The sequence below is a fragment of the Momordica charantia genome (genome assembly GCF_013281855.1).
Source record: "Momordica charantia cultivar OHB3-1 chromosome 5 unlocalized genomic scaffold, Mcharantia_2.0 BLBB01000005.1, whole genome shotgun sequence".
Lineage (NCBI taxonomy): Eukaryota > Viridiplantae > Streptophyta > Magnoliopsida > Cucurbitales > Cucurbitaceae > Momordica > Momordica charantia.
The window spans coordinates 7,092,751-7,107,602 of NW_028275163.1; the positions used below are offsets into that span (position 1 = coordinate 7,092,751).

Genomic DNA, 14,852 nt, shown 5'->3' on the forward strand with positions numbered 1-14,852 from the left:
TAAAAACTACAACACTCATATGAGTTTAGTATTCACTAGTAAAAATTAATATAGGAAGTAAAAAATAATTTTTTTAATAGATAAATAGACCAAAACCTAGAAACTAAAAAAGGAAAGAGATTGAAAAGTCGCAGTGAGAATGTGTATATTATATACACAAACATACTATATTTTGCGAAATTGAGCATAGTTTTTTTTTTTTTGTTAAAACATCCATGCCTCTTGCACTAGAAAATGAGATATACTTTTAAAATATATCTCTTAATATCAATTTTTAATATATATTTTTCAAAGCATTACAACTTTTAATTATTTTCGCATAAACTTAATTTTTTTAGTATGTTTTATATTACCTTTGATTTCAATTTTGAATTATGTCATTTTTGTGAAATTTTAAACTTTCTGCTATTTATGAAAATAGAATATGCAAATGCCTAAAATAAATAAACAGAATTTCTCAACTTTTTGTTTTTGGACACGTAAGATAAACAATCACCTAAATTTTCAATTAATTTCTTTAATTTATCTTTCTTGCAATTTCTTTAACAGAAGGTCCTATCCTAATTGAAATAAATCAATACACGAAGAAGGATAAAATTAAAAACATTAAAAAAGAAAAATTTAAAAATACTTCACAAATATGAGAAACCAATCGGCTATTAACGTTAATATCATTTTTTAAACTAACACAAAGTCATACTAATATAATTTGCTTCTTCGTTATTCCTAAAAAAAGAAAGAAAAGAAAAAAAAAACGATATGTACGGCCGGAGGCGGTGGCCCTGCCTTCTACTCCGTCGCAACCGCCGCCAGTCCACCGGCGACGTCGTTCACTTCATTCTCTCCGTCCATTCTCTTGTCTTCAAGAAGAATCGGAGAGAGATACATAGGCAGCGAAAGAAACGAAAATCGATCTCGAGATCTCGAAGATCAGTCACAGTTGGAGGCAGCAGTCGGAAGAAGCAAGTAAAATCTACAATTCGAAAGCAAAATCAAACGAACAGACAGATCTATATATACCTCGAATTTGGAAATAGGTGAAAAATCGCGGTCCGATTGCGATTGCGATTGCGATTAAGAGCGATCAGATGTAGATGTGAAGCTGAACGACGAAGGTGAAGAGGCAGAGGAGGGCGAAGAAGATGAGAGAATGGATGAAAATGGAGGCACCGCTGGTATGGAAGTTGCCGAACTCGACGAATTGATGGTGGCCGGGGACCTGGAAGAGAAGGCCGGGAGATAGAAGAAGAAAGAGAACCACAGCCACAAAAACTGGGCCCCAATCCGCCATCGTTTTTTTTTCCTCTGGTTTTTGGTTCCTCACTCACCACTCGCGCCTCCCTCTCACCGCCTTTTATACTTGGGCTCATCTAAAAAACTCACCATTTTTTTTTAAACAATTTCACTTTACCTTTTTTTGTTCTTGTTTTTTTTCCTCTTTCTCTCTTAGTAATTTTCGTTAATTAAACTAAGCCATCAACATTGAAATTTCGCCACCTAGAATTCCGTTAAATTCGTACAAATATTCTAGAATAAAAGTGATCGACGAGACTTCTAAGTCGAATTACTCCGGAAATCTGAACTCTTAGATCCATGTGTTTCGTTGTGAGCCTAATGTCGGATCGAGGGTTGAGATAGGGCAGGTTTGGATCGGGCTGCACAAAAGTCAAGGAGAACTAAAGGAGGGTTCTCGACCATGGGCCGACAACACCTCGGCACCCAGACCTGGTTGGCGCCAACCACGGTCGACCCGAGTCGGATCGACGGGTTTCGGTGTTTACCTGGTTCATGTGCTTCTTCTCCGACGTAGTCTCTACTTCTTTCACTTGGTTCGTTCTCCTTTTATCTTCTTGTAATTTTTCTATAAAAACTAGAATGATATATTTCAATTTTTTTTCTTTCTTGTCTGGTGAAAGAAGCCCTATTGGACTAAGGATATAGAGAAAGAAAAAGCAGTTGAATTGATTTTATCCGACAAATAAATGATCTCTGCACTTTCGTATGAAATGAGGAAGGATGATTTCTTCTCTTAATTTTAGTGGAAGAAAAAGAAAATAGAGAATACATAAAATAGAAAATCTAATTCAAATAATATAATTTAAACTATATACTAATTCAAATAATATTATCTAATAATAATTCAAAATATTATATATAAATCTAACATCTACAAACGGAAAATCTTAATTTATTTCCGTACCCTAATCCAAACCTTTATTCGAGAGTGCTAAACTATTAGTTGTTAGCATGAAATTGGTAAGCTGAAGAAGTTCGAGTAGGGTTCATAGGGTTTGGGATGTTGGATATTTTAAAGATTTTATTTTATTTCATATTTTTATTAACTTTATTTTATTCTTTTAACTTGGTAGTTCACTATTCCTAAGAGGAAGTAATTTCCTTAATAAGAGGGAGTGCTTTCACGATCTTTCTCAAAATTTTCTCACAAATATATATATATTTTTTAAATTAAATCAAATTTTCTTTCTTCTTCAGTATTTTATTTCGAAGAGCTAGATTGGTAAGAAAATTTAGTTGAACACAAGATCTCTGGAAGTATTATAGTTATATTTTTTGGAGTTGAGTGGTAGGAGCATGTCTTCTCTATGGATAACGTTTATAGACATGCCACAACTCATAATTTCCGTTTCTTACATTAATTATCCGTGTTAATTATTGAAGAAATTATTATTTCCTTAAATTTATTTTCAACCAAGGCAACAATCATGTCCAAATAATGTATGTGTTTTTTGACGTTGTAAAATAATTTGAAGACAAGAATTTCCAAGGGATAGTTTGGATAGTTTGGGATCTCAAGGAATAAGGTTCAAGCTACATAGGACGCAACTTCCACCAATCAATGACTCGTTGACAGGTAAGGTGTACGTATACAACATTCTCTTTTGGGATCACGACACATAAGTATTAACTATCCTCCTTGGAGCTATTACTTTACTTTTAACAAATTGACAATTTAGTTTCAAGTATATATTAATAGCTTGTTAATATGGTTAGAGCTACATAAATTGGTCAAAGATGAGTATGTATTAAAAAATTTAAGGTTCATTTTTAAAATAGACATTTCGAAAATTAAAAGTTAAACGGTGGAATGAAGATAAATAGTTAGGAATGAAAGGGAAATTTAAACCTTATATTTAAATTATATTACAAAGCATGCAACAACTAAGTCAAGATAATACACATGCAATTTTCAAAAAGAAAAAAGAATGCAACTTACAAACGATGCATGGAATTTAGCTTTTCAGGTTAAAAACTTTATGTGATCAAACCGTTCATAAATAATGTAATCACACAAATCGGGTTATACTAATCAAATTTGTATGGTTAATTGTTAAATATTTTTTAGAAAATGAAAAAAAAAGCCTGCATTTTATACAATAATGATAAAATAATTCTTTTATTAATGTTTTGAATAAAAACAGGAAAGTAAAAGGTAAAACGAGCAACTTGATTTTGTTATTTCTAAACATATTATACAAAATTTTGGAAACGTGAGAAATAAGAAAAAAAAATAGTTATGAAACGACTATGTAATTTCTATTCTTATTTTCAATTCTCTCAACTTTAAAAGGTTTTACTTCGTGTTCAAAATTTTGCATAAAAACCACTTTAATATTTACTATTGATTTTTCATCACCAATTTAACAGTCCATATATTTGAAAAACTAATAATGCCTAATCTATTACATAGCTTCAAATATTTGTCAATGTCGACATGAATAAATATGTGCTTAATTTTTTTATTAGATTTTTGGTAAATAATTTATTAAAAAAGTTAAAAGATTAAATTATAAATTTAGTCTATGAATGTTGATCTAATTTGTTCTTAAATTTTTAAGGTTATATTTATTTAGTATTATATTTTTTAAAAAATGGTAATAAGGCCAACATACTTATTTTGTATCTAAAGACTAAGACTAAATGTTTGAATTTGCCCACATGATCTCGATTAATACGATCATCATGTCACGTAAGCGCTAAAACAAAGGTGTTGAGTAAACCTCGGATACAAAATTGAAAATGTATTGACTTAATGAATTAATGAATTATTTTAAGAGATTAGGGCAAAATAGACGTAGGAATTATTGTAGAGACCAAATTTATAAATTTTCTTTAAAGAAAATAGTTAAAAAAAATAGATTTTTTTTTATTCAAGTACAAAAACCAAATGACTGAGCCAACATTAGCTTAATTAGCCTAGTAATATTTAGCAACCTAAAAATCCACGAATTTGAATATTCTACCTCTACTTGTTGTACTAAAAAGATAAGATGAGAATAATTTCTTTTGTCTTTGAAAAATGTTCCTTCGTAGCATATAAATTATAGGAAATTACACGAAAGGGTAGATAACAAATATGTATTTATAAAAATATAATTACTTTTTTGTTTCTTTTTTTTAAAAAGGTCACAAATTTGTGGATTTTTTTTAATACAATATGTTGCGGAGGAGATTTGAACTCACCAATTAGCTAGATTTGTGGACTTTAATTTACTTCAATTTAATTCGGAATGTAATTTTGTAAATTTTTAAACATAATGCTATATATATAATACATATTCTAGTTTATACTATTTTTTGTACCATTTTTAATTTTTTCTTTTCAAACATGGCATAAGTTTGGGCTTTTTTAATTGTATTTTTATATTGCATTTCAGTTTGAATTTGATTTGAATCATATTAATGTGTAATTTAAAAAAAATTGTTAATTTAAAAATACATATTTATTTCATACTAGATGTCAAAACATAAACCTAAAAATTAATTCAGAAAAAAGAAAATCATTAATTGAAAGTCTGATACATTAGTTGGCCTGTCACTGTATTTGGTAAGACTTGAGATTTATTAAGGTTATCTGGGGTTGAATTGAATTGAAAACCCACTTGATCATTAAACTTTAATCTATTTATAAAAATGTATAATGACAAATTGCATTCCATCATTTATATACATTACACAAATTAACACACGTGATGCTATGTTATTCTTATCTTATATTATTAAGCAACTAATACTAGTTACATTAAAATTAATAGTAAAAAATAACCAAAATGATAACTTTTAGATTTAATAATTTGTTTTAAATTATACTTGATTAAATATAAAAATATTGGTACCTAATATTCCTATCATTTTTTAATTTCATTATTATTGTTTTAAAAAGCTCTCAACTTTACCTTTACCTATTGATTCATTTGTTTCATTAAGAGTGTGTTTGGGAGTCATTTTGACATGATCATAATCATCAAATCACTTCCAATTGATTTCAGTAAAATTTAAAATCACTTTAAATTTATTTTTAAGCCATCATTTGGAGGGTGATTTTGAAAAATCAATTATACTAGTATGAACGTTTTAAAATAAGTATGGAAATGATTAGTTTTTACTAGTATGAACGTTTTATTTTTTTAAGCATGCTTGTTAATGGAAGTTGAGTGAGACTTTAAAATATGGATAGATGTACCCATCAAATAATGGGAAGATCCACCCACATGCAATACTTATAATAAATAAGTTGACCTACTTAAAATAATAAATGAATAACTCGACCTATGTAACTTCTTTCATCTGGCTAAAATTGAAAATGAAAAATGCTTGTCTATGTAACATGAGATGTTTGACAACTAAGAGAGAAAAAAATGAAAAACAGATATGTTTTAAGATAATAATGAGTTGTCAAACATCTATGAGACAAGTATTAGAATATTGAAGTTGAATAATGGAAAGAGGGGAGTTAGAGAAAAAAATCCAAATGGTAGAAAAATTGTAGTTAAAGAGAGTAAATGATGAGACCTAGAGGAAAAGTTAATATTATGAAACAAATAATATGAAAAAGAAAATTCAATTGAGTATTATACATTGGGTAAGGCAATTTATCAATGTTCCTCAATACTTCAGTTCAGGGCTCGTTCCATGACGTTCCCATTTCGTGTTTCTTGTTTCCAAATTTTATTAGGAAACCTAAGTATTTTGAAATTAATTATGTTTCGTGTTTCTATTTTTTAGAAACGTTATTATCAAAATCGTATATAACTTTTGGAAATAATCAAAACAAGTTTTTTGCTTCACTTCCCAATTTGTTATAAACATATAAATATAAATATTGTTCGATCATTCTTATGTACAGAATGGAACTTTAATTTATGTATTTTTGGAAAAATAAGATAAGGTAGAGTACCTCTGGTTTTAAATTTAATTTATTGATTTTTTAAAGTTAAAATAAGTTTCTAATGTGATGTCGATGGAAATGTCGAATACATAATTTCATGAAAATATTGACGAAAATGTAGATAAAATGTCGATCTTGATGAAGGTTTATGGACAAGTTATAAAAATAAAAAACTAGAAAAAATATTTAAATTAATGAATACCCGTTTCACCATTTCTAAACAAGTTAAAAATGATTAATATTAATATTATATATATATTAATGAAATTTTGTTGATATTTTTCCTATTTTGTCGATTTTCTTTTGGTAATATTATAGAAATATCGATTTACCCCACATATTGATGTCGAACCTATGGATACATGGATATATTGATGAATATGTCGACGGATATTGAATATCATAGTTAAAATATAGGTGAGAGTCAGAATTTTAGGGACTAATTCGGTAACGTTAAGTTCGAAAAAATTGAAAATAAGAACAAGAAAAACAAAAAAACTTACTTTCGTTGTTTCTAAAATTTCTATCGATTTTCAGAATGTTTTTTAGGAGCAAAAAACATAAATAATTGTCAAATACTTGAATTTCTTAATAAAATTTAAAATGAGAAACGAGAAACAAGAAACAAGAAACAAGAAACAGTAACGTACAAAATGGATACTTGGCCTCCGAGCTGTTACATCAACATAAAATTAAAATTTTAAACAAAAATGAAAAGTAAAAAATAAAAAAAGATGAAAAATATTTGAAACTAAAATGAATACATTTGAGTAAACAGATTGATAACATAAACCAGAGTAATATGAATTTCCATTTAAACAAACACCGATATCGGTCGGCGGCGGAGGCGGAGGGGCGTTTTTTCTCCGTCGTTACCGCCGCCGCGGAAACGAAAACGGATATCGAAACAACGAAGATCAATTACAGGAAAAAAACAAGCAGAATTTCATTAACACAGAATCGAAATTAAAGAAACAGAAGCAGAGGATACCTAGAAATTCGAAAAAACAGAGTCCGATTCCGATTGGCGATTGCGATTATATATTGATATGAATGTGAAGGACGAGGTTGAAGATGCAGAATAGGGCGAAGAAGATGATGGAATGGAAGAAAATGGAGGTGGCGCTGGTCTCGAAGCTTCCGAACTCCAGGAATTTGTCGCTGCCATGGACCTGAAACAGAAGCCCTGGGGAGAGCAGAATGAAGAGAACCACAGCCACCACAACTGGGCCCCAATCCGCCATAGCCTTTTTTCTTTTTCCTCTTTCCAATCCTCACTGCCTTTTATACCCAAAAAATACTTCGCTAATTATTGGAACATTAATTTATTTAATATAATAATAATTAACAAAGTTTTAAGTCTTCCATTTTATATTTCACCATTTCTTTCTCATATGACTATATCCTTATCTCTTACCTTTTCACATTGATTACTTAAATGCAACTATTTCTTTTCTTTTTTTTTTAATTATACCAAATGCTTTTCCTTAATTTTTTTTTTTGACTTCATTGATTGGATGGAGTCTGACTAATTTGGAGTAACCAAGTTTATAAATTATAAAAAATAATGCAGATTTTAGTGGTGTCTATGTTAGTCATTATAACTCAATCACAATAATTTAATATTAATTTACCAAATACTACAACAATTGTTTTTTAAACTAAAATTTACCGAATACTAATTTACTTCCCGTCATAGTTGATTTTTTTTTCCTTTTTCAATTGTAATCTTTTTTAGTAGGGGTGGAGATTCGAACTCACATGATTGGAGATATATGTTAAATAGGCTGAACTATACTCACTTTGGATTTTTTTAATTGTAATCATTTTAAACGCCACAACAATTTCAAACTAATAGTTTAAAAAAAAAATCTTCGAACTTTTATATTATTTTAGTACAAATTATATTTTAGTCTAGGAATGCCACACCTTTTTTTTAATTATTTAATAAAATCTAACGTAAGGTATTTTCTTGGTTTACTTAAAAGAGAAAGGTATATATTTATTTGGATAAATATTTGAAGTTACATATAGATAGAGCAAAATGTTGAATATCAAGTATATTCAAATTTATGTTAAATAGTCAATTCAAAATTAAATCAATGGTAAGAACTAAAACAAGTGTTTAACCAAAGTTTATGAACTAAATTAAAATATTTAAAAACCGTGGACAAAATAAGTATTTTGACACATTTCATTGGGCAATAAAGACTAAGTTTTATTGCAAGATACATATAGTTATTATTATGAGAAAAATACACTTCAATTTAATTTAATTAGTAATTTTATTTTAGTTAGTTTTTAAACTAACATTGTAATCCCAGTTCTATAGATTAGGTATATTAGCACTCCACAGCACCGTTAAAATTTTTTTTATCATAGTAGATCTAAATTATTGTATTTACTTTATTATTAAAAAGGATTTGTTTGGTTTCAATGGCTCATCTTTGTTAATTTATATTTTATTAAATAATAAAATATGAACTCCTCAAAATATAAAATAAATATTGAACTAATAACTAGAAAACAAAGATTTGTCTTTAGGCGGGACCCTCAAAAGAAGAAGACCAGTATTCTAATTATTTTCCATTTTGTTTTTTTAGAAGAAATTTCCATGAAATAAAGACATTTTAAATTTTCATATATATTTTTTTATAATTAACTTTCAAAAAGACGAGCAAGACTTTTCAATAAAAAGTTAATCATCAGTAATCCGAACTGTCTTTTTATTTCATAAAATAACAAGATAATGCTGAATTTAAAATCTCCATATTATTTAATTTAATTAAAATATATATTGTTCACACGAGATTTCTAGAGAAATTATATTTCGTGGAGTTGAATATCATGTGTTCTAATCTTTATCTTTTGATTCATTCTCTCGAACTTGATGTGAAGATTGTTTGGTGTGAATTCTCTCAATTATGAAATTATGAACCCTCAAAATAATGAGGTTCCCCTCTGAGGTTTACATAGGCTTTTGATGGGTCATTGGGCTTGGATAATTTTGGGCCAAACTCTACTGATCCAATTACATATTTTAATTGTCAAATTATCTTTAATTTTAATTTAGAGTTAATATCCAAAATTTTTGGTTGTATATATATATTATTACGGGTCTTTCGATTAAATATTATCATTAATAGGAATCGGTTATGTCAACTTAATATATACAGTTATGTGGTTAAGCAACCTTTTAACTTTTCTAAGTTAGTTTCGATACTCCACAACTAAATCAATTTATGAGAAAAATTTTCAACTAAAATTTTTTTAATCCAAATCATTTGGTTTTGCTTTAGTATGTTTGATATATGCCTTTTAAAGTCTGTATAAATTACTAAAAATGATTTTTAAAAGTAATGGGTAGTTTTTGGTTTACATAATAAAGAGCGGTTAAAATGTAGTTTTTTACTCCATTATAAGTACTTTTTAAACTTTTTTAACAATCAAAAGGGTTTGAGAAATTCTAGAAATGGTTAAAAAACAAGTGTTTTTAGATGAAACATTTAACTAATTTTATTCGGGCTTATATAATAATAAGTGATTCGTTAAAAGATACTTTTGAAAAAGACATGTCAAACAGACACTCCAATCCTCGCTCAAGGAGGTGAATAGAAAAAGAAAAAACATTGTAGAAAAATAATTTACGGCTACAAGTTGGTTAACTAGGAGAGCTTGAGTGTCTTTGGCAAGAAAAGATCTGGACAAGAGAGACAAACACCTGAGTCATACCTTCACTGTAGGAGAATGTATCTGAGACTTTTCTCTAGTCTTCCCGCATAACAAGACTTGTTTTTCCTTCCCAACATTTGCATTCGCTAAAGAAAAAAATCAATGGTTTGTGTTGACTAGTGAGAGCAATTGAAAGGGTGTAACTAAGAGTATAAAATTTTAAACATGTCTATATTTTCATCAACATCGTATTATTAATGCAAACATAATAACAAGATTTTTGTTTAAGGAATGAAATTTTTATTAATTAATTTAAATAATTTTTTTATAAATTCTTTTTAATTTTTGCGTGTTGAGAGTATTGAAGCAATATTAATATTTTACTGACATTTCTACTCACGGTTCACACGTTGGTTTGAAAGTGAGCGGTTGGAAAAGTCAATGGAGATGAGAATTGGAATGACAAAGAAAAAGGTGTGAGGGACCGCAGTGATGGAGAGTGAAACGGACATACAAGATGCTCATTTTGCGTGGTTAATGGCAGGTCGTTATTGTGAAAACGAAGCTCAGCGATAAATGACATAGATTTTCTATCCTCACATATTCTACTAAGGAAAATGGTACTCGGGTATAATTTTTTCATTCGATATTTTCATCCAATATTATAAAAATAGAGTTTGATTGAGTGTAGGGGAGATATTAGCATCCTACCACATCCATTCGAAAACGGTTACCATATTATTATCCTATTAATTTATTGGTCTAAAAAATATTTTTTGTTTTATTTTAAATATCTCATATTTTATAGTATTTTATTAATTCACATTTTTCTATAAAATATGAACATGAGCGGTACGAAGGCCACCTCAAGAATATTGGGAGTTTTTCAAAAGATTTTATTATTTTTTTGTTTATTTATTAATTTTAAAACAAAGTGAATTTGAAAAACTTTGTTTTATTCTAAAATCTTTTTATTTATTTGGAAAGTTTTAAAATTTATCTTGAATTTTGAAAAAATCATTTATTTTAATTAAAATCCATTTTAAATTTATCTTTCTTTAAACATGTTTTTAATTTTATTTTTAAAACGATTTATCTCTTATTTTGAAAACCAATTTCCTTTTTATGTCAAAAATTGTTTTATTCCTTTTTTACGGCGAATAAAGAGATTAAAAATTAATTTGAAGATTTTTGCGCACTTGCACGGGAGTTAACAAAGCATTGAGGTAGTCAATTAAAAATTAATTTACACATAAAATCCTTAATTTTAGCAAAAAAAAAAAACTAAAATAAGTATCAAAATCATTCAATTTTTGCCCGAAAGCAACCAAAAAAAGATTCAATTTTCAGCTCCAAAACACCAAAAAATTGTCTTCAAATTTGTAAAATTAATAAAAAAAATAGTCCAAAAAAGTTCAATTTTAAGCCCCAAAACAGTCCCGAAAATGGTTAAATTTTATACAGAAAACAGTCCAAAAAGTTCCAATTTTCAGCCCAAAAACAGTCCAAAAAATTGTTAAATTTTACAGCAAAAAACCACATATAAATCAACCTAAAATTTCTACCAAGACGTACACGAAAAAGAAAACAAAGATTTCATCGACCTTACTCACAAGAGAATACCCACAGAATGGAGAGAGATTTGTGAAAGGTCGCCGGAACAAAGGATAACGTCGGGGGTTGGACTTTCGTAGACTCTCACCGTCGCATTCCACCAAATTGTGATGGGATATGAGAAGAGATAGATGATATGGCTGATTTTAGAGGGAGAAAGAGTTGGAGAATAGAGAGGAGAGAGTGAGTTGTTGGCAAAAGAGAGGGAAGATGGTATGTTTTCTAAAAAGCAATTTTACAACCAGGGTTTCAACATTTTCTTTGTCCAATCAGATCTCGTAATCTTTAACGGAAAATCTCATTTTAATTCAAAAATCAAGTTGAAATCATATTTTAAAATTCCTCGAACATTAACTAATCTACAAAAAGAGAATCAATATGAAATTCAGTTAAAATTTAAAGTAGGTTACAAAAATATTTCCATATCAATAAGAGTGAATTAAAAAAAATATATATTTGGTATAAAATTGTTAGGATAAATACGAAAATGTCATAAAAGTTAATTTTTCTATTCAAATCTGTAAGAGAGATCCCTTTATAACAATAATCAATTTGTTTTTGATTTTCATTAAGCTAGCGAGTCTTTTATTTTATTAAAATTAGTGGGTAATGAAAATTTAATATTAGAGTAAAAGTAACAACACATATCTAAAATTAGAGTTTAATATGATTAAATTGAAGTGAAAATTGATACAATTTGTTGAATTTATAGGTAAAAAATAATTCAATTATTTTACAGATATTTTTTACGATTTTAAAGATAGAAAATGGACAAAATGAGAGTAGGAAAAAAAACGGGGGAAATTATATTTAATGGCATAAAAATATGTATTTAAAAAAATATGATTATTTTTTGTTTTTTTTTTAAATGCCACTAAAGTGGTTAAATATTATATAGAAAAAAAATACACTTTTGGTCTTGTATCTATTTGGTCCATAAAATTTTAAAATGAACATTTTTTGTCCCTGAAATTTGGAATATATATCTATCTAGTATCGAAGTTTCAAAGTTGACATTTTTGGTCATTGAAATTTAATAAATAGTTATAAATGGTCATTCATAGCTACTTTAATCGTTTATTGATTGACTTTAAAATGATGTGACAGTTAAATTACTTATTTGACAAAAATATGTTATTTAATATTATATTCGTGGGTTTTTATTTTCATTATCCTTCCTTCTTCCTCATTCCGGCCTATAAGGATAGGAACGGTGGGTGAGGATAGAAACAACTATAATATTAAATTAGTATATTTTTTCCAAATAAGTAAACCTCAAATATCAATAATGTCTATTTTTATTAAAATTTTATGAACCAAATAGACACATATTCTAAATTTCATGGATAAAAAGTGTTCATTCGATATATAATTAATTGAATAGAATAATAATACATTTTTTTTTTACTATTCTTCAAATGAAAATGGATGAGATTCTAAAAATTAGAACATCTTTTCAAGTCTAAGGCAAATATTGTCCTACACATTTTTTTTATTTGGACGACACGAATTTTTCTTTTTTTTTTTTTGACCTTGGACTAAAAATATATATTTTAATTCGTTAAACTATATTCTAGTTTGTTATTCTAGCATTAGGGGCGACTCAAGATGATACGAGACCTTAGACAAAACCTTGATTGAGAGGCTTTAATATAGAAAATATAATATAAAATTTATTTTTCTTACTTTTTGATATGCAAAATTATGTATCAAATTTTGATAATCTAAGTTCATTGATATATCATTTTCAATGAATAATATCAACGATCCATTTAATGTTTCTTTTGACATAGTTGACTTTAAATACGATTAATTTTAATTTTGAAAAACTTCTTCCAGCAGAAACAACTATTACCGATATTGTTAATAATATTTTATAAGCAAGATATTTATTTGTAAAAGCGTTTACCTTTTTTATATAATTTAATTTACAATTGATAATATTGTGAGAACACATAGAGGATCAAGATGAAAATTTGAGATTTGAGAGAGATCGAGAGTGAGAGAGGAGAGTACTGACACATAGAGGGCGAGAATTCAACTTAAAATTAGTGTAACCTAAGTAATATATTTATGAAGTTTTTTTTATAGAACTTGAAAAGTTTTGGTTATTGAGAAAAATAAATAAAAAGATAAAAAAATATGGAAAGTCTCCCATAACCTAAAATTTTGAAGAGCTTTTCCTAATAGGTTGAGATTTTTAAGGCAATTTGAAATAACATGGTTGACTAATAAATTTCGACAAATTAAAAATTGTCACGTAATTATAATGACAAAATTATATGTCATCAAATTGAGGTCAATTAAAAAAACAAATTAGTAAATTATTTTATATTTTAAATTTTAAATTTAATTTAAAATTAAAATTAAATTAAATAAATATCAATATTATATATTATAGGTAAAATATAAGGCCTTTCTAGAGCGGGCCCTCAAAAACATATATTCAAGTTTAAGCGGCAATGGAATGAAAACAAAACAAAAACACAAAAATGGACACGTGTAGGTAGAAGATCAATTGGACAGGCTTCCACCAGAAAATTAAAAAAGAAAAAAGAAAAATATGATATGATACTCTTTGACGAATTAAATTGATGAAATTAGATGGCGGAATCGGCGGAGGAGAAAAACGGAGCCGCCTCTCATCGGAGCTCCGGCGCCGACGATCTGCTTCTTCTTTCCCGATTGCTTTCTCAGGTTAGATTACAAATTTACAATCACTAATCTCTCTCTGTGTGATGATATTTTACAGATTCAGAAATTTGAATTTAGAATCTCATTTTATATTAAATGAATCCTATTTTATTAATTTTTTATTCTGGAGTAATTATTAGTTTAAGTTAAATGGGTGTCTTTCATTCTCAACATGATCCAATAACATTTTACTTTGAAGCCTTTAAATTTTATACCAGACATATGTTCTATAATTCATTACATTCCAATTTCTCTATTATATTTTATAATTCACTGGCAGCAAATGTAATGACTAAAATAAACTATTAATTTTCTGGTATGTATGTCAATTATTTTCATATTATAAAGTGTAGCCCAACCATTACATTTTTGTTTTCTCTATTTCATATTGCTCCTTTCTCTATTGCTATATTTATATTTTAAACTCAATTCAATACTTGGTTCATTTAGTTTTGAGGAATTATTTTCCTTTGTTGTTCTTTTGTTACCCAAAGAAAAAGCTTTGAATGGTTACGATTTGTGTTGATTTGTTTTTCTTCTTCTGGTTAGAATTCTATTTGCATTGAAGACGACTGTTGACATAAAGAATTATTTCTCTTTTATTAATATTTAGTGATAAAGAAACTTTCTTAGCCTTATGTAACATCAAAATTACAACTTAGCTTTGAAAATCCACCGAGCCAAA

The 14,852-nt window shown here is 27.7% G+C and overlaps 2 protein-coding genes across 2 annotated transcripts; both read right to left on the reverse strand.

The window, feature by feature from the left end:
- Positions 1-639: 639 nt before the first annotated feature.
- On the reverse strand, positions 640-1,343 carry LOC111014687 (uncharacterized). Its single transcript, XM_022289490.2, has one exon. It carries the CDS (start codon positions 1,289-1,291, stop codon positions 1,085-1,087), a length of 207 nt encoding a protein of 68 aa, XP_022145182.1. The 5' UTR covers positions 1,292-1,343; the 3' UTR covers positions 640-1,084.
- Positions 1,344-6,966: 5,623 nt separating this feature from the next.
- LOC148211206 (uncharacterized) lies at positions 6,967-7,461 on the reverse strand. The gene has a single exon (XM_088124202.1). It carries the CDS (start codon positions 7,429-7,431, stop codon positions 7,225-7,227), a length of 207 nt encoding a protein of 68 aa, XP_087980328.1. The 5' UTR covers positions 7,432-7,461; the 3' UTR covers positions 6,967-7,224.
- Positions 7,462-14,852: the final 7,391 nt, after the last annotated feature.